This window comes from Beta vulgaris, chromosome 4, assembly GCF_026745355.1.
Source record: "Beta vulgaris subsp. vulgaris cultivar EL10 chromosome 4, EL10.2, whole genome shotgun sequence".
In the NCBI taxonomy this organism is placed as follows: Eukaryota; Viridiplantae; Streptophyta; class Magnoliopsida; order Caryophyllales; family Amaranthaceae; genus Beta; species Beta vulgaris.
In genome coordinates, this window is record NC_079205.1 from 52623733 (window position 1) to 52651650 (window position 27918).

A 27918-nucleotide genomic window follows, 5' to 3' on the forward strand; every position below is an offset into this window, starting at 1 on the left:
GCATTGTTCTTCCATAACAATCAAGAAAATATAGCAGCCCAAACAACGAGCCCCATTCAAGTTACACACCGAAAAAAAAAGATTAGTATTCTTACAACTTCAGAACTTCGAGTACATATAATCCAATCTGTGATAATTTAGTACCGTTTTTCTCGAATTAGATCACATGCCAATCTTCCCAACTACTCAAAAAGTCAAATTTCTAACTTCACAAACATCTGTTTTTTTTAGGGAAATTTGTTTTAAATAAGTCAACATTTGCGCGGTCTCCAATTTTAAGTCCACCTTTTGATTATCCTTGATTGAGTTAGGCTTGTATGTCTGATTTCTTCTATTGAATTTTAATATGTTTGTGACTTGTTTAGTAGATTACCTATAATACGTGTTACAATATCCTTTCTCCTAAAACAGACGAGGATAGGGGTGGGACACTGTAACACGTATCATAGGTAACCTAATAAACAAGTCACAAACATATTAAAATTCAATAGAAGAAGACAGACATACAAGCCTAACTCAATCAGGGGTAATCAAAATGTGGACTTAAAATTGAATGACCGCGCAAATGTTGACTTATTTAAAACAATTTTTCTTTTTTTAATTAGAAAAGATAATTTTTCGAAAATCTATATATGTCAGGCACTCGCCTGCACAGATACTAGTTTAGAGGCTAGGTACAAAACTAAATAATCACCACAAATAAATGCCCAAATACATTATTGAAATAAGGATTCAAATTCAACACAATACTTTAAAATTCGAAATGATATTCCACCTGAGCTACCACCATTTCCTCCTCCACAAACATTCATAAATTGAGTATCCGATATCTGAACACCTGGCTCTACGTGGCCTTTCATACACCCGAAATAAATCTATGTAAGAAGTAGAACCTCTCCTTTAATATCTCTTTACACCAAAAAATGCAGTTGAGGTGTTGTGGAGACGAAGAAGAGGACAACCTCCTCCATCAACCCCTTATTACACCCTCTCACTCGCAAACTTTGCAAACCACCTCCATTATCACCAAAGAAGCAACAATTTCTCCGATGAATTCTAACTTTTCAGCTCTAATTTGCAGAGATGTTCTCAGAATCATCTTCGAGAAGCTTCCTATCGACGATTTAGCTCGCGCTGGTTGCGTTTGCAGGATTTGGAGCTCCGTTGCTTCCGATAGAGAAATTCAAACGGCGGCGTTTAGGGCGCCATGGAAATTGAAGGAAATTGTTGGAAGTCCAACTTCTGGAAGCTTCTGGAGAGATAATAGCTTGAATAAATTCGCCATTTCTCATCGCATTCTTCGAGGTGATTCTGTCGCTAGTCTCGCTGTCAAGTATTCTGTTCAGGTTTTTATCTCTCTAATTTCTTTGAATTCCATTTTTTTTTGGTATTATTATGATTTCAATTTTTGATGATTGATTTAGTGTTATTTCATTCTTCTTAATGTGTAATGTGAGGTTCAAGAAAATTGATGTTAATATATTTGTAGTTAATCGATTTTAGGTTAAAAAAAAATATGAGAATCGAAAAATGGCATTGATTTTTGAATGCTTAAATATCAAATTTATTGTTGTTAGGGAAATGGTACGTGAAAATGATAAGATTTGATGGGAAATTAGCTTAAGTTTACAAAGAAAAATTATTTGTTTGAGAACCCTAGTAGCCTAGTAGGTGTTATGTAGGTAGTAGGTTGTGCATATATTATGGTAGTACATGATATCAGAATCATATTGGAAGTTCCTTCAAAGTTATCTTTTGCAGTTTATGTTTGGTTTTTGATGGTGTATCCTCGACGAGACTCTTTACAATACTTACATTAGTTGGAATTTTGAGCCTAAGAGGTCGTTTGGTGCACCTCAAATTCCATTGGGATTTGGATTTCATAGGAAGTACAAAATATGATAGCTGTTTGGTATGCAAGAAATAGAGAATTCATGGGAAATAGAATTTCTAAGGAAATGGGAATTCATATGAAGGGTAGGAAATTAATCACCAACCCCTCTTTGGTGACTAGAAGTTACTGAGTTAATTACAAATTTCTATGTTCAACCAAACACCAAAGCCATTTCTTAGGAAATAGACAAGGGAATTTACTTCCCATAAATAAGACTTTCCATGAGAATTAAGTTCCAACGGTAACCAAACAAGCTCTAAGATAGAAGGTAATACCCTTAAAAGTTAGGAGCTTGTTCAATCGAATGAGAATAACTTTTTATTTGACTTGAATCTTAATATGAAAACCACAATCTTGTCCTTAATATTTTCCGGTGTTCTATCTCCTATAAGTCTTAAGACTATGTTAGTCTACTTTTCCTTCGTTAGTAGTACTGTAGTAGTGTACAATGTGGGAAAGGTCCCTTTTGCTTCCCCCCTCTATTCTTACGAGTGAGTTGCATAGACCCTTGGAGAGAATTTGTGTGGGGATACCAATATCGAAAGATGCAGTGGAGATTTAAGGCCTTGTTTGGTAAATGGCTTTTTCATTGGCTTTTGGCTTTTCAATTTGGTCAAACAGCCAAAAAAAGTGATGAAAAAGCTGCCTGGAGCAGCTTTTTGGATTGGCTTTTGGCTTGTTGGCCCACAAACTCTCTAATAAACAGCCAACAACCACAATTAATTTTGCCAAACACTTTTGCAAACAGCTGGCTTAAACAACCAACTTAAAAAGCCAATACATACAACCAATGCTTCCAGCCAGTCAAACAAGCCAATTAAACCAGCCAAAAGCCAACAGCCAACAACTGATTGCCAAACAACCCCTAAGAATGTTTCATTTTAATGATGGGACATCGAGGTAGCAATAGATGGGTCATAGCTAATGGCCTTGTTTGGCAATTGGTTGTCGGTGGTTGACTGTTTAGGTTGGCTTGTTTGACTGGCTGTTTGGGTTGGCTTGTTTGACGGCTGTATCATGTGGCTGATTTTATAAATATGTTTGGTAAATTTTGTTGTTGGTTGTTGGCTATTATATTATAAAATGATCTAAATACCCTTCATTTAATAAAAATGTAGATGTGATAGAATTTGTAAATTTATAAATTAATTAGGGTATAATGGTAAATTGATTAATAAAAAACCAAAAGCAAAAAGCCAAAAGCTAGTATCACTAGCTTTTGGCTGAAAAGCTGGCTTAAAAGCCACTACAAAAAACCACTTACCAAACAAAAATTTTGGCTGTTTGACCAAAACAAAAAGCCAACAGCCAAAAGCTGGCTAAAAAGCCAAAATCCAAATACCCCCGGTGTAGCATGGGGTGAACGCAACTTCTTCTTTCATCGACATTAATACAGTTTACCGTTCGAGCTTTTGATTAGAAGTGATTAGTTTTTGGTATATCCTAATTCCTAAAACGAAAAGAAAAGATGTTTAGTTTCTGATGGAGTATGAACAGGCATTACAATTCTGTATTGTCCCCCCCTCCCCCCCTCTCCCACTTTCATTGGTTCTTTGATAGATGAGAACTTTTTGTGGCTTTACATTGAAATGTTTGAAAAACCTGTCTCTCGATAGTTACTTTAGAAGCTGAGGAAATGCAGTGTTTTTTTTTTTTTTGTGAAGAGGGGGGGGGGGGGGGTTGGGGTTCACTGGAGCATACATGAAATTTTGGAAAGTACAGATTACTGGAGTGTTAAGAAATGTACGTGGAGATGGATGAAGTGAAACTCCCCACATTGTCTTGCAATGGGGTTACTAAAACTTTTGGGATCAATTTCCAAGTTGTTCAATATGGCACCTTTTCCCCCTCGAAGTCTTGTCCTGATTCTCTACTCTTCTAGTATGGTTGATGGTGCATGGGGAGATGGTTTACAAGAAGTGACGCATATTTCTCTGTTTCCCAATGTCCCTTATTTTTCAGAAGATAGAAGCAGTGAGTGAGACATGTTCCTCTGTTCCTAACGTCCATCTACATAACTTCTAATAATTCATGTCGAGGAGTGAGTTCAGGAAAATTGTGTTTGCTTGCGCGCGCGTGCGTGTGTGCGTGCGTGCGTGCGTGCGTGCGTGCGTGTGTGCGTGTGTGTGTGTGTGAGAGAGAGAGAGAGAGAGAGAGAGAGAGAGATTGGGGGGGATGCTTCTGAAAGGGTTAGAGTAATAGTAAAAGATGCACCTATAGTTGAAGTTCTTTGATTGGAGTGACGCACTATCTCCATTTTACTGATTCCATGAGTCATGCCGTAGATGTTCAAGAACTAGCTTGCTAAATACAGCTCAACGACTCCCCCGTGATTATATTAGGAAGTTGATGACAACTTTTGTGGCTGTAAGTTGTGTAATGTGATGGTTCATGTGCTCTTCCTGTCAGTGCAAGAGATTCGATTTGTTTTGTGTTTATTTTTGTCTGTGGGTGGGTGTAAAATCCCGGGGGGGAGGGGGTTTGACAACCTGAACGTACGATAAAGTTGAAAAATGATCTCTTTTCAATATTACGTTGACACTTTCATCTCTCAAGTCTATTTTACCGTCTTGATGAAGAACTGATTGACAAAATATGTTGCAGTTTGTTGATTATATCTCATGGATCTTCAGGTTATGGACATAAGACGACTGAACAACATGATGAGCGACCATGGCATTTACTCAAGGGAAAGGTTGCTCATCCCTGTGAGAAGTCCAAACATCCTTATTGATAGTACATGCTACATAGAACTTGATCTGTACGCAAGAAGGGAAGTAGCAGTCTTGTATCTGGAGGGAGGTCCAGAAGGGAGAAAGTCTGTCTGCTCTACCAGCAGGGAAACCTCCGATCTGGGTAAGAGAAGGGTACTTGAATCTGTTAGAAGGAGCTTGCAGGTTGATGATGAGATTGCTCGGTACTATCTTTCTGTAACTGATGGTGATCCACGGGCAGCACTCTCGGAATTCTCCAAGGACCTTAGATGGGAAAGACAGACAGGTCTAATCTAGCTGAAGATTAAAACAGAAAGGTGCAATTGCCAAAGCAGAAGGCTAGGTCGCTTTCTGTTGTAAGCCTTACCGTTATCGGTGTGATTCTATACTTGAACGGAGTACCATCACTCCGCTTATTGCTGGGTATATCCATTTGCTGACCTCAAGGGCAGGCAAACATTTAGCGGTCTTATCGGCAAGCATGGTATAAGAACACTGTAAAAGTAAGGGAAATTCCCACTGGTAACCCTATACTATGGAACAATTGCAATGGTAAACCGTTTTTCTTTTGAGTTTCTAAAATAACCCTATACTTAGTAATATTATACAACTGTGACATTAATGATGGTTTAATCGTTACTTCAACCATTAGTATTATTGGTTTACCTAACCCAGATTAACCAACATTAACTAATACAAATAATATGTTCTTCAATACTTCATCATAGTGAAGAAAAATCTAATAATACTAATGGTTGAAGTAACGATTAAACCATCATTAATGTCACAGTTGTATAATATTACTAAGTATAGGGCTATTTTTGAAACTCAAAAGAAAAACGATTTACCATTGCAATTGTTCCATAGTACAGGGTTACCAGTGGGAATTTCCCTAAAAGTAAATACCGTATTATTTGAGTTTATTAGCTGGTAAATGGAAGTTCTCTACATTAAACTAAGCTGGGCTTGCCACTCAAAATTGCTTATAGGACAAGTCCATGCTGTATATACTGTATTCATGTACTCAAGAAAAAGCAGTAGATTGTTGCTCAAGGTCTCTAATTTGATACTGTAACTGTGCGATTTCTGGGTTTTATCGTCCCGCTTTCTGGACTCAGAGGTATTGATGCTGTTAATTTTCTTTCAATGTTGCTGCATCCGTTTGGTTTTCCAGGTTGCATAAAACCGAGTTGAAAAGCTCGTAATGTGGCCTATATTTCCTGGAAAATGCATAGAAAATCTTGAATGATATTGAACTTGAAAAAAGAGAGATGGTTTTCGTCATCTTTAGGATCATTTGACACCATGAAAGTATTTATCTATGCTTCATATGCCTCATAAAAACGAGTAAACGACACAACTATTTTCCCGTTTCTCATTTAAGTTCATGAATGGTGATGAAGAGCTATTTGGTCAAGCTTGTGGGGGACAACCTATGAACCTAAGCAATTATGAAATGGAAAGAGTATCTAAATATCTTTATGGCTACTTTACTCCATGTAAATCGATGAACTTGTGTCATTGTGTGTTACTATTAATATGATAGTGGTTGTAATGAGCACATGGGGTATTCATCATTCCAGCTTCTATATATGTTATGACCATCAAAGTCAAATGTGACCTATTATTTAGGAACAAAATGACCCATATATTACATAATGTTTTTCATGAGGAACTGCTTCTAAATAGAATCGATTCCATAGCAATTTTCAAGAAACAATATACATGTTATGTGTGAAAAATGAATTAGTGCCAATCAATATGGAAAGATCAAGATAATTGAACTTTATCTAAGATATATGGAGGATATAGAGAAGAATGAATGAAGGAGATCAAAGAGAAATGAAGAAAGCTTTCCCTAAGTTATATAAAACTATATTTCAACTTGTTTATCTATTGTATACCTTTAACTTGTAATTAAGTTCTCACGATTAGTTTATGTAATTGAAACCCATCCTTTATTAATACCAATGTGACTATGTGAGACCTGAATAGAACCCCTTAGCTTACTCAATACTATATAACCATTTTTTATTCAAATTCTGTTGGTGTTGTTAGTCGAACTCGGGTTGATGAGATCAATGAACCTTTTTTTTTTTTTTTTTTTTAGGGGAATGAGATCAATGAACCTTGGCAACAACGTTGAGAAAAGTTTTGGGCGATAACATTGAGAAAGTTTTAGAGTTTTTTTTTTTTTGAAAGGAAGAAAGTTCTAAGAGTTTTAGTAGTCCATTTGCAATTGTTGTCTGCAAGACTGCAACAAAAATATGTACCAAATTGGACGCAATTTTAAAAGATTATGTCATTGCCAGAAAACATTTGATTTAGTCATATGAGAGAATAAATTTTTCGATTTTAGATACTTTTTGCTAATGAGTTTAACCCATAAATTCTCGGGAGCTTTCAGAATTTTCCAGAAAAGGTTCCTTTGTAAAGCTAAATTATTAGTGCTAGCTTTACGTGGTCCTAAACCATCCAACTTCTTTGTAAGACAAATTTTATCCCATCCTATGAGGTTCGGAGACTTTGCCCGAGGGTCTTTGTTCCAAAAAAAATTCCTATAACATTTATCTAATGAAGAGTGAATTCTAGTAGGAAGAGTGAAACTTTGCATCTGAAAATTTGCCTTAGTAGCAAGATTCGCCCGAAATAAAACTATTGTTCATCCTGCTTGAGATAAAGAATTAGCTTTCCATTTACACAATTGAGCAGAAGCTTTTTCTTTAATATCCACAAAGGTGTCAATAGTGACTTTCTCACTTATTATTGGGCAACCTAAATACTTCCCATGGGATAACAAAGCTTCCATTTGGAGAATTGACGGAAATTCCTCCAAAAGGGAAGAATCTGTGTTTGGAGAGCAATGAAAAGATGATTTATTATAGTTGACAAGTTGGCCTGACATAGAGCAATATTTATTTAAAATATTTTTGATAGTCATACAACTCTCAGAATTGGCTTTAGCAAAAATCATTGCATCATAAGCAAATGTTAAAAAAGGGATCTTAACATAAGAATGACCAAACGCCACTCCAACTAATTTATTTCCGATTGTACTTGCTGTCTGTAGTTGCATGCCTAACTAGAATTTCTGCACATAAAATAAAAATATATGGAGATAGAGGGTCTTCTTGACGAATTCCTCGAGTCGGGAAAACAATATTTTCTGTACTTGCTTCTAACTTTTCGTATATACTTTCACTTGACCGTATTGTACTATTATTTATAAATAAAAAAACACAGTCATGTGGAGATAATTAAAATATATACAAAGTTATGTCTCCATTTCTTTTTTGTTATAGTCATGGTCTCATGGACGAACTATATCGCACGACTTTAATTCCTACTCTATTATATAGTACGTAATAGAGATATTATTTAGGATAATATTCTCTCACCTCATTAACAATAATTTGTACATATTATCCTATAAGCATAATGTCCATCAGTACGAAATGTTGGGTAGTGAAACAAAGTCACGTTTATAAGATGAATCTCGTGGAGATGCGTATGTTACATTAGATGTGTGGGAGATGCATGCACAGCTTTCATTGTAGTGCAGTAGAATTTTCTCTTTAATCTTTGGGGGCACCTTCCCAGGTGGTTTGCTCTTAAGAAATTTGGGATTTGGGTGATTTGGTGATTTTGGGCTTCATCTGGACTAGTGTTACCCAGTTACTAGGGACTTTATCCAGACCAATTACATTACCAAACAAAACAAAAACTAAATACTAAATAAAAGAGAGAATATATTAGATGTCTACATGATGGCATGATGCCTTATCAAGTAGTAGTTAGAAATCTCAGCATCATATAACTTCTCAGAAATATCAAACATTTTCTATTCTGGACACTAGCTAAAGCCATCACTGATTCAAGACGTCTCTCAGCATCTATCACAAAAATGAATGAATATAATTTTTAAAGAGAGATGTTATACTGCTAGATTCCATATGGCTACCTAACTTCGTTAGATAAGTAGATCAGTGGATAAGCTTGTTTATAACTCCAAGTCACACCCACAGGTTTAACTTTTAAGTAGTCTTGATGTCAGTAATTGATTTAGCTTGTGGTATTATCATCAAATCTCTAGTACGTAGTATATTATTAGTGTCTAGAAGGTAGCCTTTGCCCTTTGGCTTTGTCAAATCTCTATTATATAAGTCAAGGGAGGAGGTGTGGTGTCCTTTTTTGAAGTGACTAAAATACCCTTAATGATCTAATTAATGGAATGAAAAAAATTACAAAAGCAAATCATTTAAAAATTCTCATTCCAACTTGCCATTTAAAACAAGTTTAAAATGATATATGCATCAAATACTTCAATCAAAAATTAAATGGACAAAATATTTATACCTTATAAAAAAAGATGGCATACATAATGTGCATATGAAAAGTCTGAACATTCACTACCTTTGATACTCTTTAATCAAGTTAAACCAACTCATTATTTTTGTTTTTTCTGTTCAATATTAATTCACAAAAAATTAATGTTAATAATCACTCACAACATTTTTATTTTTTTTACATTGGCGAACTAATATATCTAAATTCATTTAAACTGTTAAATTTTTCACATTTAAGTTTAATCATAAATAAAGTACGAATGGAATATCTAATAGAATAACAAATTTTGAAATTAACGCACGCATCGCGTGCATATGAAAGCTAGTACTTTATAAGAAAAGGGCTAAAACTAGGATCCACTCGTCTAGTCGTCTATATCACTAAATGACTAAATGAGTACAAGTCAAGGGGGTTTAGGAGAGTTAAAATGGACTACAGACTAGACTCTTTAGCTTGAGATACGCGTGCCTAGTGTAGATTTGCATGTACGTATTAAAAATAAAAGAGCTTATTATTATATTTTGGTATAGAGAAAGCTATAAAGAGTAAATAATGCGGACGAGATTTAATCGCAAGTTTTAAATATTATTTTTAAGACTTTAGCCAACTAAATATTTTTTTTTTTTTTTATTATTTGTTGTTAGAGGTTTCTTTAAACAAAGGTTAGTTGACCATTGATATATACCAAGATAATGATAAATATGGGATAGGTGGAGTGAATTAATTTTTTCTTTCCCTATGCTTTTGTGACACCTATTTAATTCATTCAAAAGGTCCCAAACTTTATGAATAATAATTGTAGGTGTTTTACCATTGGTATTATAATATAAGAGAGAAAACAAAAATAACTAAGAGTAATTGATTAATTCAAGAGATTTCTTACAAGTGGGAATGATGATTTATGTAATATAGTTATATAGATATAAAGAATGACACAAGAGGGAAAATGAGTCATCTTATTTTGTACCTCGTTACAAAATTCAACTAGCAACTAGCAAGGTCAATGAATTTATACTCCTTTCCTATTTAGAGACAATAATACATTATATAGATTATAATTTTTTTATCAATAATTAGTTCGTATGCATATATTATTCATCAATTAATTGTTGTGGCTAATTAAAAATTGTGTAATTCAAGAAATCCATATAGTTCACTAAGTACAAATGACTTGAAGTTGATCGTCAATAAAATTATAAATTTAACAAGAACATAGTTTGTCAGTTACATCTTGTGTTCGCTTTAACATTTAGCGATTTATAGACTTAAAAACAATGTGATAGATGAATCTTGAACCTTTTAAAAGTAGCAATATACAACACTGTTCCTTTCTACAGTGTTCTGGGTGACAAACAGCTGAAATTCACTGTTCATAAGCGATGCACGTGCGCCTTGCGTGATGCACCTTACTTCAGCCCTCCACGCGTCCTCCACGTGCCACACACCGCCTCACCAGATGTGCCCAACTCAATTTGGCGCCTTCAGCTTTCGTCTTCTCTCTCTCCTCATCCTCCCATCTGTTCATCTCCATGAATCTCCATGAATCTGAATTAAATTTTAACTTCTCAGCTCCATCAATTTCAATGGGATTTTTTTCCTTTTCTTTTCTTTATATATCAAACTTCAACCTTCTACTTCTCATCTCCATGAATTTAAATGGGGTCCCTTTAATGCTCGGGCGAGGGTTCTTCTGCATCAAATTTCTGCTTTTCAGCTCCATTACTGACAATTGGTTTGGGCCAGCTGCGTGTAGTGGCCGAGGGAAATGGATAGTTGGGTGTTTTGTGGTTAATTTCAATGGTTTCCTTTAATGCTGGGTTATGGACTCTGGGAGTGGCTCAATTCAGGGGCTGCTGGGTTGCCTGCGTGTGGTGGGCAAGAAAAATGGATGTTTGGCTGTTTGTTGGGCAAGGGAAATGGAGCTCCTACTTTGTTTACAGAGGTAATTTGTGCACTTTAAAGTTGTTTTTTTGATGCTTGTTAAATTGACTTCGTTTCCCATGTCTAAGCTTCCCCACTTCACCACTTTTGTTTTTCTACAATCTGCAAATCTGCAAAGAATCATCATTATCTGCAAATAATCATCATTATAATTATATTACATGAAGATGAATCATGGTGCTCTTTGGTTTAATAAAATAGTTATGAATTAAACCATTGTTAATCAAGTACTAAATTATTAGTCATTAGGTATACAATAATTATTAATTAAGCCATTAAATAGCATTATCATGAACAGCATCATATCATTATATAGAGAACAGTTAATTAATTTTGCATGAAAACATTAATTTCGTCCTTTAGTTTGGAACAGATTGAAAGAGGGAACTGTTCAGCAGGGGGTAAACTTACCCAATATTTAATAGATTTCCCCCTCAAAAGTACAGTTACTTTCCTGTTTCTCTAACCAGGTTCTAACCAGGGAAAAAGCAAATAGTTCCCGGTTTTAAGGCTCAAAGTGAACTAGAACCAAGGAATGCAGTACCCTGGGACTTGATATTTAATTTAAGCAATGGTGACATTGCCCTAATGTAGTACTTCCCATTATAGGGTTTCTACTTCATCTATAGTATAAATACCCCCTGCTAAAAGGAAATGCCTCTTTATCTCTGTGTCCTTCCATAAATAAAAGCTTGGAATTTCAGAGTGGTAGGTCATTGCTCCATACTCTTCTTGTGTTAGCAAATGGTTACTGGTTTGGCAATTAAGTTGTCTTTAATTAATCATACAAACAATTGGTACTTGACACACATTTACTCTATCAAAGGATTCCACAGATGACTAAAAACTGTCACGCTTTATTAGTTACTTAACGATCTTGCAAGAACAAACACTAGACAAATATTTGCACATTGGATCTAACTTGACAATTCGTGTCCCTGATAAACTTTATATTAAAAGATGCAATGCAGTTAGGATGTTGTGTTCATTGTGTTATGATTACTTTAAACATGAAATCCTGTTATATTATATATTAATCTTTACTTTGGCTGTTCTTTTGGTGTTCAATGATCATATAGGCATCTAGGCAAGCATCATATACCATTTTGGTTTATCAAACTCAGGTAGAAAACCATATAGGGTAGTAGTGAAAAACAAAATCACACGCTCTGCTGGTGGTTAAATCAATCAAACTAAGGTAGAAAAACATAAAGGGTAGTAGTGAAAAACAAAATTACAGGCTCTTTTGGTGTTTAAATCAATCAAACTCATGTAGAAAAACATATAGGGTGGTAGTGGAAAACAAAATCACATGCTTTTTGGGTGTTGAATAATCATATAAACAAGCAATTCTGAAACAAGTTTAGGAGGGGGGGGGGGAGTTCCCATGGCCTGTTTCTGGCAGCTAGATGATCTGTTGTTCATATGTTTTGTCAGTTCATCAAATCCAATTTAAGTGTTCCATGTTCTTGGTTGTTAGTTTGAAACGAGAACAAAATTGTACGCTTGATAGATGTGACGAGCTCATGTTCATGTAACACAAATATTAGGATCTTAATTTATGTTTTTGCTGCTTCTCATTTTGTATAACCAACTATGAATTAGATTTGTTGCACAATTGCTAACCTGATTGTTTTTGCCTTTACCTGTAGGATTCAAGTTGCTTCTCATTCATCTGTTGTTGCCAGCTTGTAAACCAGCCTCTGGTAATCCTTTTCTCTCACAGTCCCTGGTAGTTCTTACCCCTAAAAAATGCATGTTATGGGCTTCTTAGCAACCTATGAGTATATATATGTTTAGTTCTGTTGCACCTGTTGTTTTTATGAAGTATATAGTTGCTTAGTTCTGTTTAAGTTTTTTTCCCTTGCCAGTTTGTAAGCCAGGCCTTGTTAATCCTTTTCCCTGAAAGTCCCTGGTTGTTCTTTTCCCTACGAAATCATGTTATGAGCTTCTTAACAACCTATGAGTTTATCATGTTAGGATTTTCTGTTCATCCTGTTGTTTTTACCAAAGTATATAGTTGCTCAGTTCTGTTGAATCTGTTCTTTTTTCAAAGATATAGTGTTGCTGTGTTTGTGGCCTCTTTGCTGTTTTGTTCCCATTAGCCTGCGCTTTATTGTTGTCTCTTCTTAAGCATTTAAGTGCCCTGCCTTCATATTTCTTATTTAAGCTGTATGACTTTGAAAGGGTCTTGAAAATAACCGGTTTATCAAATGTCTGCTACCTTCCTTTAGAGGTCATGGTAGATGGCCGTGCTTTTCAATAACATGGTATCTCTAGGTGTGTGTTATGTCGCTGGAAAATGCTTTTCTCAGACAAACTTGCTTAAGGGAATTTGGGACAACCCCACATAAACATGTGATTGTGAATAAACATTGGGCCAGTTTCTGTGAGGCATTGTGGTTTGCCTTTTCTGTTTAGTTTCCGTCAACATCATCCATCATAAATTGAATTGGTTTGTCTGCACAGGTTGTAGCTATGTCACTAAACCCATTGCGCATCCCGTTCCAACCTCTACTAAGGCAAATTACCGAGTGCCTAAGCTTCCAAGTTCCTACCTATGGTATTGTCGACCTAGCTAAGAACAATGCTTGCGTAGCTGTTAGGACAGAGTGTGGGCCAATGGCTTATATGTATGTCGGTGGGGAGGCTGGCAACCTAGATGAGTCGTGCGACAAAGCTGCTGAGCAAGCTGTCCGTGACCTCATTAGCAAATACAGTGTGCATGTTGAGGATTTCACGGCTGGCAAAAGACGCATGCTTGATAGGTGTGCCTACCTCTATAGCCTTAAAAGGATTGAACTTGAAGCTATTGAAAGGGGCACACCATCAGGAATGCCATCTGAAGCTGAGTTCCTAGATGCTTGTCCTACTGTTAGCCACATTACACTTGACTACATGAATTTCTTACCTATGGTAGTCAAGCACACTCAAGCTTTGTTGACTCCAGTGGAAAACATATGCTTTGGTGGTTTTAGGCATACTTCTTGGGTGACAATTACGTGCCCACACAGTGCACATGGGGTTGCATGCATCTTTGGGAACGCCTGTGCCACTTTAGATGAGGCCAAGCAGAGTCTTGCAAAGAAGGCAATTACTTTCCTAATGCATCAATACAACTTCTCTATCATTGATGCAAATTACAAAGCCTCCAACTATGCATCTATTCTCTGTGCTCTTGAAAGAGAGAGCTATCTAACCGTTAAAGAACGAGTTCTTAACATCCAGGAACCAATGCACCCTAGCCCGTTGGTTGTTGAGCAAGATTGTCTAACTCCGCGTGGCATCCAGTTTCAGATACCTACAATGGTATCGCCTCCCCTTCCTCCAAAGAAACGCAGGGCCAGGTCATCCTTTGGAAATGTACCGAGTTCTGGGCAAGGCCCTGCAGTTCCTCTGCTTGCTGTTCCCTCGGAGCTTGAAACTGTTATAAAACGTCCCAAGAAAGGCGGGGTCTAGGCATACCATCTATTTGTGTTGTTAGGAATCATTTGCAAGAGTTGCCTATCCTTGCCCTTTTGTGCTACGAGTTGTTTATGCCTTTCTCTAAACTTAAGTTGTTGCTTTGATAGAATTCTAAAACTGTACTGACTACCCTTTACATTTAGTCCTTTTGTAGTCAAAGTAGCCTTTTGTAATGGCTTTCTTTCTGTAATAGCTTAGATGGGTTGTAACAAATTCTCTGCATTTCAATGCAAGTTATGAAATCTTTGCTATATAATAGTTGCTTCTAACTTGCTCTTCTTCTCTGCACTTTCTTTTGCTATCCTGCAATCTGACCAGTTCTTTTGTATGCTTATCCTCAATCAAACTGGCTACTATTCAAGCTGACCTGTTGCGTACCAGAGCTTTTACCACTAACCGTTTAAGAGAAACACTGACCTCCTTACATAACTCACTATTTAAATGCACGTGGCGACTTGGAATCAATTACATTTTACAGAGCTTTTTCTGTATTTGTGGAAACTACATTAGTATGTTGTTTTGAAAACTACTAATGCCAGTGTGCCACATCCGTTCTAACAAACCGTTGTAGGCACACTTACCTGTTGGAAACTAATATGCAAATAAACACACGCGTAGCAGGGGCAAAAAACCTACAAATGCAAGGGTCCTGTACTCAAATTACAGTCTGTCTCCACAACACCTGTGCGTCATAGCTGTGTGCATGGTAGCAGCCATATTCCATTTATTTTGTCGACCTCTGTACCAAACGTACTAATTTGTCAAGTGCTGTTTCGCTATTGTTTTAATTAATATTCTGCAATAACCCTGTTGTTCTCCGGGCTGAAAAAGTTGCAGGAAACACCATTTCCTTTCCGAGAGCCATGAAAGTTCCCACCGCGCCCTAAATTGGATCCAAGCGCCGCCCAAGATCACTTCTATGGGTACTTTTCAAAAAAACTTTAAAATAACTACTGCTTCAAATGGTTCAGTATATGTGTTGTTTGTAACTGCTGCATACAATGGTCTAGATAACTGAAGTTAGCATGTATTGTTGTATTGTTCATAGAATGCCTTTTAAAAAAACAGACAGAGCTCAGGTTAGAGTTCCCGGTCTTCTTTAATTGTTAGGTTAAAGTTGAAATTTTACCTTAGCCTGCCTGCCTCTAAGTACACTGCAAACAGTTAGATTCCTACCCAAAACACGTAAACCCCATGCGCTACTTTCCTTTTTCCAAGGTAGGTTATGGTTCTCCATCATTGAGTTTAGATACTTAACAGCTTTGTTTGCCCAGGTAATGCAAAGGCACCTGCAACTCGTGTTAGTAAACGCATGCGAGGCTTGCAAGAACATGCAGTTGGAACCAGTGGTGAAGGTTTTTTGAGTCCGACGCTTGACTCTAGACAATATACCATGACTCGTATGTTACCCAGCACAGCTGATGCTGGAGCACTACCAAAACAAACTCGAGTCAAGCGTCAAAAAAAAAAAAAAGAAAGTAAATAACGGTTTTGCGCACGCTTGCTTTTGTTGTTTCTAACTTCCTATATAGTGTGTTGTACATATGGTTGACTTATTGTTCTCTACGACTCAAACAGTTGGGGCTGCTATGAATGTTGGGCAGCAGATGCCAACAGCAGCACTGGTCCTTCCCCCTGCAGAACGTTGTGTCAAATGTTCTGCAGTTAGGTTCTTCTACGAACCGCCTGGGTTCTGTTGTTCAGACGGTGACGTTGAAATTGCATCCAATTCGTTCCCATCAGAGCTCATTAGGCTGTTTACTTCACAGGACGATGATGCTGTACACTTTAGAACATATTCGCGTCTATACAATAACCTCTTTGCATTTAGCTCTCTCGGTGGCAATTTTGATTCATGCACTCAAAAAGGCATTTATGTATTCAAATTACATGGCCAAATCTACCATTTCATACCTAATCTATTGCCAAATGACCATAAGCCTCAATTCTTACAACTGTACTTCTATGATGCGCAACACGAATCAGAAAACCGTTTGAGGCTTTTCCCTGAATTGAGGCCTGACGTGATAGCTATCTTGATGGATATCATGCAGTACAATCCATATGCAAAATTTTTCAGATCCCTGCGCGAGCTAGACGTTGTAGAGCACACGGAAATACACCTAAATAAGGATCCCGTCCTTGACCAGCGTGTTTACAATGCCCCAACTGCTGAAGAGGTCGCTGTCATATGGGCTGAAGATTCAGCAACCAGTGCAACTGGTGGACCACACATTATTGTCCACGGCAAGGCAGAACGTGAACACAGGATCATGCACTACTACGGGTGCTATGATCCATTACAATATCCCCTACTTCGCCCTTATGGTGATTGTGGGTGGCACCACGGGCTAAAAAAAAAGAAGAGCGGTCGCCGTAGGCAAAATACTCCTGCTGAGCTGAGTATCGCTTCTGCATTGGCCGACGATGTTTATGACCTCTTATCCGCTGAAGCTGCTGGTAAGTTTAGCTTCTCCAATACTAGCTTATACGCCTTTGTGTCCACAAAATTACTTTGTTTGTTACAACTTGTACCCTCCCTGTGTAGTTGCAACGCAGGTTAGAACAAGCCGGACCCAAATTTCTTGTAGAGCATACTACGCATACGTCCTACAAATGCGGCCTGGGAACTACATTTTGCGAGCGTGCCGCTTGTTCCAACAATTCATCGTTGATATGTATGTTAAGCTTGAAAACACACGCTTGGATTTCTTCAGGAACAACCAATCAACAATTAGGGCAGAATTGTATCAAGGCATCTTAGACTGCTTTGATGGTGGTGAGAATAGCGGTGCAAATGTCGGGCATAGGGTCATCCTGCCGCCCACTTTCCTTGGCGGGCCCCGTGACATGAAACGGCGCTACTTAAATGCCATAGCTCTTGTGCAACGCTATGGCAAACCAGACCTATTTGTTACAATGACATGCAATCCAAATTGGCCTGAAATTAAAGAACACCTTGCTCCGGGTGAGCAAGCTCAGCACCGGCCAGATTTAGTTGCTCGCGTTTTCCGTGCAAAACTAATCGCATTGAAAAAACTGATAGTTGAGGACAGTGTGTTAGGGGAAATTGCAGCATATACATATGTTGTTGAATTTCAAAAGCGGGGATTACCGCATGCACATCTATTGCTAATTATGAAGCCATCTTACAAAGTTAAAGAACCTAATGTATTTGACAAGTTTATAAGTGCTGAAATTCCTGATGAGAGCAACCCTCACTTGCGCAAAATAATTTTAAGCCACATGATGCATGGCCCATGTGGCGCAGCAAACCCTGAATGCCCTTGCATGAAACACAAAAGCAGCCCAGGAGTATGCAAGTATGGGTATCCAAAGACATTCCAAGAAGAAACAAGTACGCATGAGAATGGCTTTCCGCTTTATAGGCGGAGAAATGATGGTCAGAATCCCATTATTCGCAAGTTTGCAATGGATAACAGATGGGTTATTCCATACAACCCTTACCTCTCTGCTCTTTTTGATTGTCACTTGAATGTTGAAGTTTGCTCAACCATCCAAGCAGTGAAGTACATATACAAGTATGTTTACAAAGGGCATGACAAAATATCTTTTGCTGTTTCGGCTCAGCAAGACCCCAAACCAGTTGATGAAATCCAACAGTTTCAAACCGGACGATGGGTTTCACCGTGTGAGGCTGCTTGGAGGATTTTTTTCGTTCGACCTCTTTGAAATGTATCCTCCTGTACTCCTCTACAGATTCATTTGCCTAATGCGCAAACAGTCCAGTTCAAACCGCAAGAACAACTTGCTGGCATTGTAGCAGATGATACACGAACGCGCACGTCTCTCACTGAGTTTTTCAAGATGAATGCAACTCACGATGATGCATCACAGTTCTTGTACTCAGAGTTCCCAGAACATTATGTCTGGACTGCCTCTGCAAAGACATGGACTAAAAGAGTTCAAAAAAAAATTGTTGTTGGCCGCTTAACATTTGTTGTGCCTGCGGAGGGTGAGCGGTATTTCCTCCGCCTCTTGCTGACCCATGTACGTGGGCCTAAGTCATTTGACGACCTACGAACCGTGAACGGTTACCTATGTGCATCATTCCAAGAAACAGCACTGAAATTAGGCCTACTTGAAGAAGATGATTCTGTTGTACAGTGTATGCAAGAGGCCGCTGGCATTGAAATGCCTGGTGCGCTGCGCCGTTTATTTACAACGATCTTGATATTCTGCAAACCTAGCAACCCTCTAGCCTTGTGGCACCAGTTCTACACACACTATCTGAAGACTTTGGACGAAATTTCCACGCGAACACCTAAGTGTGCACAACTAACTATAAAACAGTTGAAAACGACTCCTTGAAGAAATGGGAAAAACTTTGGAGGAATTCGACCTACATGATTTGAAGGGCCCTGAAAGCGATGAAATTAGAAGAACTAAAGATATTATTGATGCACTTGATGCACCAATACCAGCTGAGTATAAAGAAGCACGGGAAAATTTGAATTGCAAGCAAAAAGAAGCATTTGATTCTATTATGGACCACATTCGAAGAGGCAAATGTGCTGCTTTTTTTGTAGATGGACCGGGCGGAACGGGTAAGACATACCTATACCAAGCACTATATGCAGAAGTACGACTAATGAACAGGATTGTTCTCCCAGTGGCAACATCAGGAATTGCTGCAGCAAACATAGTCACTGGTCGTACTGCACATTCTCGGTTTAAAATACCTCTTGATCACACCGTTTCGAAAGCCTGCAATGTGTCCAAACAAAGCGGCCTTGCAGCACTGTTGAAAGAAGCATGTTTGATCATTTGGGATGAGTCTTCAATGGCACGAAAGGAAAACATAGAATCACTTGATCTATTGCTACGAGACTTGTGTGATCCCAACGTCCCGTTTGGAGGCAAAGTCATTGTTTTTGGTGGTGATTTCCGGCAGGTGTTGCCTATTGTACCGCATAAAACTCAAGCTGAAGCTGTTGAAGCAAGCCTTGTATCATCTGCCCTATGGACCACATTGACGCGCTTCAGCTTAACTGAAAATATGCGTGCTAGAGAAGACCAACCATTCTCTGAATTCTTGCTTGCACTTGGCAATGGATCTTTACAGACTGTTGAAGTCGCGGCTGTTAAATTACCTTCACAGATTGTTCTCCCATTTGATGCAAGCCCCGATTGTCTAGGTAAACTTGTGGAAAGCGTCTTCCCAGAAATCAGTGCAGGGATTTTTTGCGACAACATTTTCACAGATCGCGCAATTCTGACCCCTATGAATGAAGATGTTGATGCGATTAAACAATGATCTCATAAACAAATTCCCTGGAGAAGCAGTTATCTACAAGAGTTTTGATATGCTTCTCGATGACGCTTGTAACATATATCCATCTGAATTTTTAAATACTCTTTGCCCAGGCGGTATGAGCCCTCATGAATTAGTGTTAAAAGCAAACAGCCCAGTTATTTTGCTGCGTAATCTTGCTCCTGCTTCTGGTTTGTGCAATGGTACGCGTTTGATATGCAAACGCTTCTTCCCAAACATTATTGAATGTGTCATTATAACCGGCCACCACAGGGGAGAGTATGTGTTTTTGCCTCGCATAAATCTCAGGCCATCTGTCTCAGCCAATTACCCTTTCCAATTCCAACGAAAACAATTTCCTATAAAACTCAGTTTTGCAATGACTATTAACAAGTCACAGGGTCAAACTCTCAACCAAGTGGGCTTATATCTGCACCGCCCTTGTTTCTCACACGGTCAGCTTTACGTTGGCTTGTCACGCGCACGCAAATCAAGTAAAGTTAAGGTTCTGTCAAATTCATCTCCACAAGATCAAACCGCTGCTGTTAAGAATGTAGTTTCTTTTAAAGTATTAGAAAAGGCTGGCATTATATAGTTACAGCCGCTTCATGGTGCGCCACACTTTGCTGCATTTCCATCACTCAAACTTTGTATGTTTGCTTACAAATCTGTTACTAATAACTCGTGCTTTATATTGCAGGGTGTTTTGGAGTTGCGATTAATAATTATATACTGGAAGAAACAACGTTTGAACTATCTATCTTGAACTTTTGCCTCCATTGGTAAGTCCGCTCATTTCACTAACATTTTACAAAGAAGCTACTACACTTATATCACACATACCATCTGTTTGATAGTTCAATTAGCCAGGGAATTGTTGTAGGACTTACCAGTGTTTCTTAAATGACTACTTCTTTGTTTAACCTACTCTGAACAGGTGCTCTAATTATCAAGACCTGCACTCCCAGTAAACAAACATAAATAACTTTTTGTTGCGTGCAACAGTTGCCATCTTGTCCGTGAAGTCCGCATACATCCTTAAGGCCATTTTGTAGATCAACATTTGACGCATGCTCGTGAACCTATTGTGCTGCATTGCGTTGTGCATTGTAGTTCCTGCTAATGTGCTGCTCCACTTTACTTTTGCCCAGGGGAAAAAAAAAAACCACCTCAGGTAACTACCTAAACAGCTTGCTAATTGCTTAGCTTGAAGTGACTCCTAAAACTACGAATATATGAGGTAACCTGTGGTGTTTGTATCTTGTTTCGTCCAGGTGATTTCCTGAACATGGTGGCACAGTACGACCATCAAGAAGTTCTTCATCGGTGTGGCTGACTGTGCCGTTCGATAGCACTTGCAGCATTACTGCTAATGAAGAACTACTTCTGTGCATCTACACTCTGCACAACCTCCATGCAATTCTAAATACATTTAGTGCTGTACCTGAAATCAAATATTTGCATATTTAGTGCCACAAATGTTTCCATTTTAGAGTGCATGATTGATCCTTACGTTTGTAATGCATGTTACTACTCTTACAACAGGTCACGGTTTCTACCATGCACCGTACACACAGACAACTACTACACAGTTGGTTGCACACTGTGCACACCCAGGGAATCTCTTCCGTTAATTCTGTGATCCGTTTCGTCTGCATCATTTTCCCAAGGCCCCCCTGCCCCTCTTCCCCCCCCCCCCCCCTCCCACTCTCCCTGGTGATTCCTTTGAAACTGGTTTCCACAAAACAGAAGTTTGTGGTGTTCTACACTCGCAAGCGCAAACTCAAACAGATGTTGTATAGCTGTGCAACAAATATCTTCATATGAATTATGCAAGATTTTAGCTCAGTACGTTCAAGACTCCTGGTTTCAACAGGTATTTCTTCATTCACTTTTATCTTCATATATTCATGCACGTATATTTTTTCCAAACGTTCATTGGAATACACTTAGACATTTATCCTTTTAGTTGTGTTCCTCAAAACTACTGGCCTAAAATTGCTGCTAATTCAGTGTGCCTCCTTCCATGTTTGAGGACATGTTTGCACGCTTCACCGAACCTCTGCTCCAAGGCTGCACTAAAATAGACCGCTTTCCTCCTATAAACCATCTCCACCTCAAGGATCCAGGTATAACTATTAATTTGCCTTCGTACATTTATTTTGTCCAAACGTTCATTGGAATACACTTAGACATTTATCCTTTCGGTTGTATTCCTAGAAACTACTGGGCTAAAATTGGTGCCAATTCAGTGTGCCTCCTTTCATGTTTGAAAAATTGCTTACAGGCTTGACTGGACCTCTGCTCTAAGGCTGCACTAAGAAAGAACGCTTCTCTCCTATAAACCATCTCCACCTCAAGGATTCAGGTATAACTATAATTTTGCCTTCGTACCAGGTAACTCTATATTGACTTGTGAATAGCTTTTATGCCTGTTCCCGACCCCTATTCTTCAGCTCTAACAGTTGCTCAACTTCTGTTGTGTGTATGTTGGAAGACATTTTCTTAATGTTAGCCTAATAGTTTCCGCTAATGCTAATCATATCAGATATTAGATTAGATTAATTACCATAGCAGATTACTTATTCGACCACATGTACAAACTACCTAAGCGAATCAAACCACCAGGGCAGGCCATGCTAGAGTGTTGTTTGGCTAGAACAGCAAGCTCATCCTTTAAAAAAAAGTCAAAAATAGATATATTTAATTGACAGTGTGTTCCCTCTTAAATTGGCCTACCTATCAAGCTTCTAACACTCTTTAATTGTTCTTAACTCCAAAAAACTGTCTTAAAGCATTATTATTGACTCTGCCATAAAGAAAATAGTTTCCATGGTGAAAAGAGTACTACATTTTCCCTTCATTTTTATATATAAATATGTATAGAATGTTGTGCCAGGGCCAACTAATAAACTACTATTTTGTACTGAACATGTGGATTGGTTGCCTTTTCTAACACACTAAGTAGTGTAAAAGTACACATACTTTTTGTAAAAAGGTGAGCATAACAGTGGAAAAGTACACCTCTTGTACTGTTGGTACTGATGAGATCATATCTTCTGTACTCAAATACATGTCCCAAAGATCTCCACAATGCTACTTTATCTACAAAAGGACAGAAAGAAATCGACAAAACACTGTTCACACCCTACTAGATGACCTCATTTTCCCTCTTTTTTATCACCTTTACCTTGTAAAGTTGTAAGTATATCATACTTAAATCCCTCAGTACCAGATTTAGTAGTTTACAACGGTCTCCCCTCCAGGAAATTAAGGCTCACAAAGTAATTCAAGGTGAGTTTGCTTTTCAATGGCTTTTTCCTTGCTCCAATAATTGTTTCTTACTTCAATAACTCCACTTCTGCTCCTTTCCCCTGTCTTTTGTACTGTTTTGTTTGGCACATTTACATTTTTAGACTCATGTCTACCAATTATTAGCATTTATGGTTTTTCTTCTCTGAATTTTTTCTCTGTTAACCTGTTAGACAATGTAATTGCTGCATAGTCCACTCCCCTGATGTTGCTTCCCCTTCTTTTCCCACACTGCATTGCAACAACTAACTAATTCCTTACAACCTAGAGAAATGTGTTCTTCCTTTGTCAGTGCTGTGCACTCTTGCTAGGGGGGGAAAAGCGTTTAGCATGTCTGCTTAGCATATCATGTTCCTGAGTTTTTGGGATGAGGAAACAACACTTAAAAGAGAAAACAAAAAAAATATCTCCTTTAAAGATGTTTGTTATCAGAATTATTAAATTTCAAAACTACTTTCCTAATACAGATTCTACAATGCCAAACTTACTCTAAAAACATATAATTGGACACAAAAATGTCCAGGCTATTGCTTAAAAACCTACAAGTTCTACTGCCAACATGGTCCACTTTCCTTCCACACTTTTTTTTGAAATTACTAACTGACAAGGGGGAAAAAAAACTATCTAATTTGAACAACCTTGTTATCTTTATTATTATAATGTGTAGCCATTTACCTTATTCATTTTTTTGCATGCCAAGGAGCCCCACAGGTAAGGTTGAAAGTTGTGTTCCTAAATTGTTTGCAAGCTTCCACGTTTTACTAACAAACAAAACTACAAGTCTTGCACTCAAAAAAAAAAAAAATTACCCTGTTAACTGTATTGCTAACACACTTTGCCTTGGATCTTTGTAACTCTTTCTTTTTTACCATACTTTCCAGCTAACTCCTACATTTGTTCTTCTCACACTTGTGCATTCTCTTTTGTTTCCAGCATGAAACCTGAAAAAACTTATCTCGACAAACTGACTCCCACAACAAAGGCCTATAAGGTCAAGGTGAAGCTCAAGGAAAAATCGCGAACACTGATTTCACCTCAGAAAAAGACTCGGTATCAACAATTACTCTTTGAAGATGAGAAGGTAGCTTCCTTATTATACACTTCATTTCCCATTGTTCAAGTCTTGGGCCAGACAATGTACACTGCTATTCCAATGACTTCACCCACAGTCCACATTTACTTGTAAATCAACATATGCCTGCCATCCATGTATTTACCTGTGCATCATAATAAGTACCTTACACACCTCTGATATGAATGTCAGGGCAACACAATGCGTGGAGCACTGTTTGAGAACCAGATCGAAGAATATGAATCTGTCTTCAAAAGCAATCAGGAGTACGAGATTGCAAATGCACCCCTGAAACCGGTGTTAGGCCGCTATGCCACTCGGGATGACGACTGCCAAATGAGTTTTGGCGGTCAAGCCACAATCCAGCCCTTAGACCCTGAAGCAAAGTCGTTTGAACCTGAGTACGTACCGATAGCTGCTATTCCGCGCACAACTGATCTTGGCGATCGATTCGGTACTCAGCCCTATTCCCTTTGCTAATGTACATTGTCATACACACATATCCTAATCATGTACTCACATTGTGCAGATGTGCTAGGCATAGTCTTGTTTGTTGAGGAAACACGGACAATCACAACCGCATCTGGTGTTGCACACCAAGTTCGGGAAGTTGTGATAACTGACCCCAGGTTTACATTGCTGCCCCACGCATGCACATGTCTTTTATAACCGCTTTAACACTAAAGCTCAACCTTTCGCTTTTGCAGCACTGACCAGCCCTTAACCATATCAGTATGGGATGATCTCACAGGAACAGAAGCTAGCCTCCTGAAATCATGGGTTGGACCAGCCCTCATTGTTGGCTTCACATCCCTTAAACCATCTGCTCACAAAGGTGATATCTTACAATAAATCTAAATGCAAAGCTATACTAGCCACTTACTCATAGCTAAATTCCTGCTTCTTTTAATTAAAAATGTTGGCTAATTCTACTTGGCTTTCCTAAGACTACCACCAATGCTTGTTAGTGGTCTGCTCCCTATAGAGTACCTAATCTTTCACTTCCCCCAGGGAAACCTAGAAATACCAGATTGTAAATCCTTGCTTTAAATATGTAGCTATGCTTACCCCTAAATACTCAAACCTTGCTTACAGGATTTTCACTGTCGACCACCATGGCAACCGAGTTCCATCGAAACCCAGTTGGAGAGAGAGCAAATGCGCTCCGCAAATGGTATGTTCCTACAATACACACTGCCTTTCACCCACCCCCTTTGCTAACGTACATCTAATGTGTTCCCAAACATGTTTGCAGGTCTGAAGAACAGCGTCCACTGGTGCTTGAACGTATGGCTCGCATTTGTGAGGTTCGAAATCCTGCTCAGCACGATGAAATCCTCACAATAGATGCGATCAAACAAAAAGAGGTAATGCATGCACCTGTTAGTGATATGATGTTGTATAGATTCATAACACACCCACAACAAACAAATCCACGTTTCTGTGTCACTTGTGGTGGCGTGGAAATCACTTTTACAAACCACTTGAGTAGTATGCATCGTTCTTCTATGATCTTAGGTAGGCAATACACTACAAGAAGAAAAGCATTGGATCAAAGTAACGATTCCTGAACCGGAACGCTCTAGGATTGTCCCATATGTTGGCTGTAACAATTGTGGCAAGCGGACTGAAAATGATTGCGACGTCTCCTACACGTGCAAGTTCTGCAACAAAGAGAAATGCATAGCGACTCCTAGGTATCTTTCATAAACCTACAGTTCTACCTATACCATTTTCATGTCCATGCTCACACATTTGTCTCCTCCGCCCTCATATAGGATCACTTTCAAATTCGACGCCACTGATGATACAGGAGAAATGACCTTCACAGCTTTTACACAAGAGTGTGAAGCACTATTCAAGCTACCAGCGTCTGAGATATATGCTCAGATCACTACTGTGAGTATACACACTTTACAATACAGTTGCCCACCTTATTAAGTCTAATATAAGCCACCAGTCTAATAGTAACACAAGCTAGAATAGTAAAATCTAATACAGGTTACCAGCCGAATTGGTAAATCTAATATATTGTCTTATGCTAACCCAAGCTTGAATGGTAATGTAGTTGCTTATATGGTTGTGATTATGTGAGGCATACTTATGTTAACTTATATCAATTTACAAACTCACACCTACCTTTGTGTAATAGTGCAGCAACATCCCCTCACTTCCTTCCCCTTACAAGGTTTCTCTTAACTAAATGTAACTGTTAACTAATGCAGGGAATGTTCAAATTCGAGCCCATCGCGCATCACCTGAGCACAACACCCTTCCTCTTACAAATCGGCCCAGCAACCGCACTTGCACGGAATAAGATCCTGACCTGGGTTCCTAAGGCTATTCGTTGGAACTAGCAGAACCAATGAAACTAATCTTTCTTTTTGAATTAAGCGGGCTTCTGATAGGAACATGAACCTTTTGTGTTGTTAGCTCCAAACCAAGTTCTTTGTTCCTATACGACACCCCTACTACTTGCCATATATTGTTCACTTTGGTTTTAAAAAGGCAAGTCGTAAGTGTTTAGGTTGTTAGGCAAGTAGTTTTTTTGTTGGTGCCCTTTTTTGGCGGGTAAACACTCTTACTAAGCATCCGCATTAACCTATTAAATCTGTAAGCCTGCCTTATGTTACCTTTTCAATTTCAAGTGCTTATCCTCAGTTGGAACTCCCCTCTAATTAGCTTCATTCCTATACAGCACCTTTACTACTTGCCAATCAAGTGGTTGGTGCTTAGATTATTAATTACTTACCTTTTATGGTGAATACTTTTAGGTTGTGTCCGCCCTTTTTTTGCAAGCTCAACTAACAAAGCAATCTAATGTCGGAAAGCAACAACTTTAAACACATTTCTAGATTGCAAACCGTTTATGGAAATATGCTTGCGTCTCAACCTTATCCACAATTTCTTTAAAATCGTTAATAGCTAGCCTACATCGTTCAAGCCATGTAAACGTCTATTTAGAATGCTGGCTACTTTCTACCTTATGCGTAACGACTCATTCACATTTGCAAACTATTGAGTTTTCAAACCCAACAAGTCTCTTAATTCTAGCAAATGTATTTGTATAGATTTCCCTCTTAACCGTAACACTTTTACACTTCGATCCAGTTGCTAAAATAGCAACTATACATCTCAAAATATTAAATTGCATTGTCACGATAAATCTATGTAGAAGTATATTTGTATTTCCAAATCAAACAAGGCTCTTTAAAAAATATAGACGAGCTACTACATTATATGCATAGATGCACCCACAAATAATTTCTTGCTTTGAAAAATATATTGCGTAATTATCATACAGTGTACATACTACTTAAGTCAACATCCTGCCATTTAGAAATCACTAAATACTAAACTACACTATGCAAACAAATTAATACACAAATGGATCTTTAGATAACTCTTTCCTTTCCACTATACATAAACACAAGCCAGATATATGTTATTTAGAATTCTTCTTTTTTTTGAAGGTACATTTAGAATTCTCCTTAATATAGTTGTTTAAATAGCTTTTACAATTACTACACTTAAATCTAAAAAATGAACTTGAAATCAAACGTCACTTTATTCAAACAAGTTGTATCAGTATTATTAATAGCTTCAAATCAAACATTTATTTTACTATGATATGTTCAAATTATGTATAAATTGGCCAAACAACACTTATTGTACACTAAAAAATTGATAATAATACTAATAATAATAATACTACTACTACTACTACTACTAATAATAATAATAATACAAATAATAATAATAATAATAATAATAATAATAATAATAATAATAATAATAATAATTAAAATGATGCTACTAATAATAATAGTACTATTACTACTAATAATACTTAATAGTTAGAATCCTTAATACTTATAATAAGAATAATTATAATACT

The 27918-nt window shown here is 37.9% G+C and overlaps 5 protein-coding genes across 6 annotated transcripts; all 5 read left to right on the plus strand.

Moving 5' to 3' along the window:
- Window positions 1-891: 891 nt before the first annotated feature.
- On the plus strand, window positions 892-5134 carry LOC104890835 (F-box protein At1g55000). The gene is made up of 2 exons (XM_010676443.4): window positions 892-1346; window positions 4528-5134. Exons 1-2 carry the CDS (start codon window positions 924-926, stop codon window positions 4903-4905), a joined length of 801 nt encoding a protein of 266 aa, XP_010674745.2. The 5' UTR covers window positions 892-923; the 3' UTR covers window positions 4906-5134.
- Window positions 5135-10277: 5143 nt separating this feature from the next.
- Window positions 10278-14807, plus strand: LOC125496282 (uncharacterized). The gene is made up of 3 exons (XM_048641756.2): window positions 10278-10897; window positions 12549-12602; window positions 13366-14807. The coding sequence occupies exons 1-3, from the start codon at window positions 10766-10768 to the stop codon at window positions 14353-14355; spliced, it is 1176 nt and encodes a 391-aa protein (XP_048497713.1). The 5' UTR covers window positions 10278-10765; the 3' UTR covers window positions 14356-14807.
- A 1098-nt stretch (window positions 14808-15905) lies between these two features.
- LOC104905070 (uncharacterized) lies at window positions 15906-18693 on the plus strand. Its single transcript, XM_057394124.1, has 3 exons — window positions 15906-16821; window positions 16910-18003; window positions 18082-18693. Exons 1-3 carry the CDS (start codon window positions 15906-15908, stop codon window positions 18691-18693), a joined length of 2622 nt encoding a protein of 873 aa, XP_057250107.1.
- A 4-nt stretch (window positions 18694-18697) lies between these two features.
- Window positions 18698-19639, plus strand: LOC130591189 (uncharacterized). Its single transcript, XM_057394125.1, has one exon. It carries the CDS (start codon window positions 18698-18700, stop codon window positions 19637-19639), a length of 942 nt encoding a protein of 313 aa, XP_057250108.1.
- A 1879-nt stretch (window positions 19640-21518) lies between these two features.
- On the plus strand, window positions 21519-26698 carry LOC104904831 (replication protein A 70 kDa DNA-binding subunit D-like). 2 transcript variants are annotated; one of them, XM_010693226.2, is made up of 11 exons: window positions 21519-21765; window positions 21924-22004; window positions 23882-24029; window positions 24213-24474; window positions 24550-24649; window positions 24728-24855; window positions 25116-25194; window positions 25276-25387; window positions 25539-25717; window positions 25799-25919; window positions 26246-26698. In XM_010693226.2, the coding sequence occupies exons 3-11, from the start codon at window positions 23883-23885 to the stop codon at window positions 26375-26377; spliced, it is 1260 nt and encodes a 419-aa protein (XP_010691528.1). In that variant the 5' UTR covers window positions 21519-21765; window positions 21924-22004; window position 23882; the 3' UTR covers window positions 26378-26698. The 2 variants fall into 2 exon arrangements, with proteins under 2 accessions (XP_010691528.1, XP_010691529.1); XM_010693227.3 differs by lacking the exons at window positions 21519-21765; window positions 21924-22004 and having other exon boundaries at window positions 22015-24029.
- The last annotated feature ends 1220 nt before the right edge of the window (window positions 26699-27918 follow it).

Coding starts and splice junctions, on each gene's coding strand:
- LOC104890835 (XM_010676443.4), top strand. CDS start 924: ATGCAGTTGAGGTGTTGTGGAGACGAAGAAGAGGACAACCTCCTCCAT. Junction 1,347..4,527: donor CTGTCAAGTATTCTGTTCAG/GTTTTTATCTCT, acceptor ATGGATCTTCAG/GTTATGGACATAAGACGACT.
- LOC125496282 (XM_048641756.2), top strand. CDS start 10,766: ATGCTGGGTTATGGACTCTGGGAGTGGCTCAATTCAGGGGCTGCTGGG. Junction 10,898..12,548: donor CTCCTACTTTGTTTACAGAG/GTAATTTGTGCA, acceptor CTTTACCTGTAG/GATTCAAGTTGCTTCTCATT. Junction 12,603..13,365: donor AGCTTGTAAACCAGCCTCTG/GTAATCCTTTTC, acceptor TTGTCTGCACAG/GTTGTAGCTATGTCACTAAA.
- LOC104905070 (XM_057394124.1), top strand. CDS start 15,906: ATGGTTGACTTATTGTTCTCTACGACTCAAACAGTTGGGGCTGCTATG. Junction 16,822..16,909: donor CTTATCCGCTGAAGCTGCTG/GTAAGTTTAGCT, acceptor CTCCCTGTGTAG/TTGCAACGCAGGTTAGAACA. Junction 18,004..18,081: donor AGTTTCAAACCGGACGATGG/GTTTCACCGTGT, acceptor ACTCCTCTACAG/ATTCATTTGCCTAATGCGCA.
- LOC130591189 (XM_057394125.1), top strand. CDS start 18,698: ATGGGAAAAACTTTGGAGGAATTCGACCTACATGATTTGAAGGGCCCT.
- LOC104904831 (XM_010693226.2), top strand. CDS start 23,883: ATGAAACCTGAAAAAACTTATCTCGACAAACTGACTCCCACAACAAAG. Junction 25,195..25,275: donor GCAAATGCGCTCCGCAAATG/GTATGTTCCTAC, acceptor ACATGTTTGCAG/GTCTGAAGAACAGCGTCCAC. Junction 25,718..25,798: donor AAATGCATAGCGACTCCTAG/GTATCTTTCATA, acceptor GCCCTCATATAG/GATCACTTTCAAATTCGACG.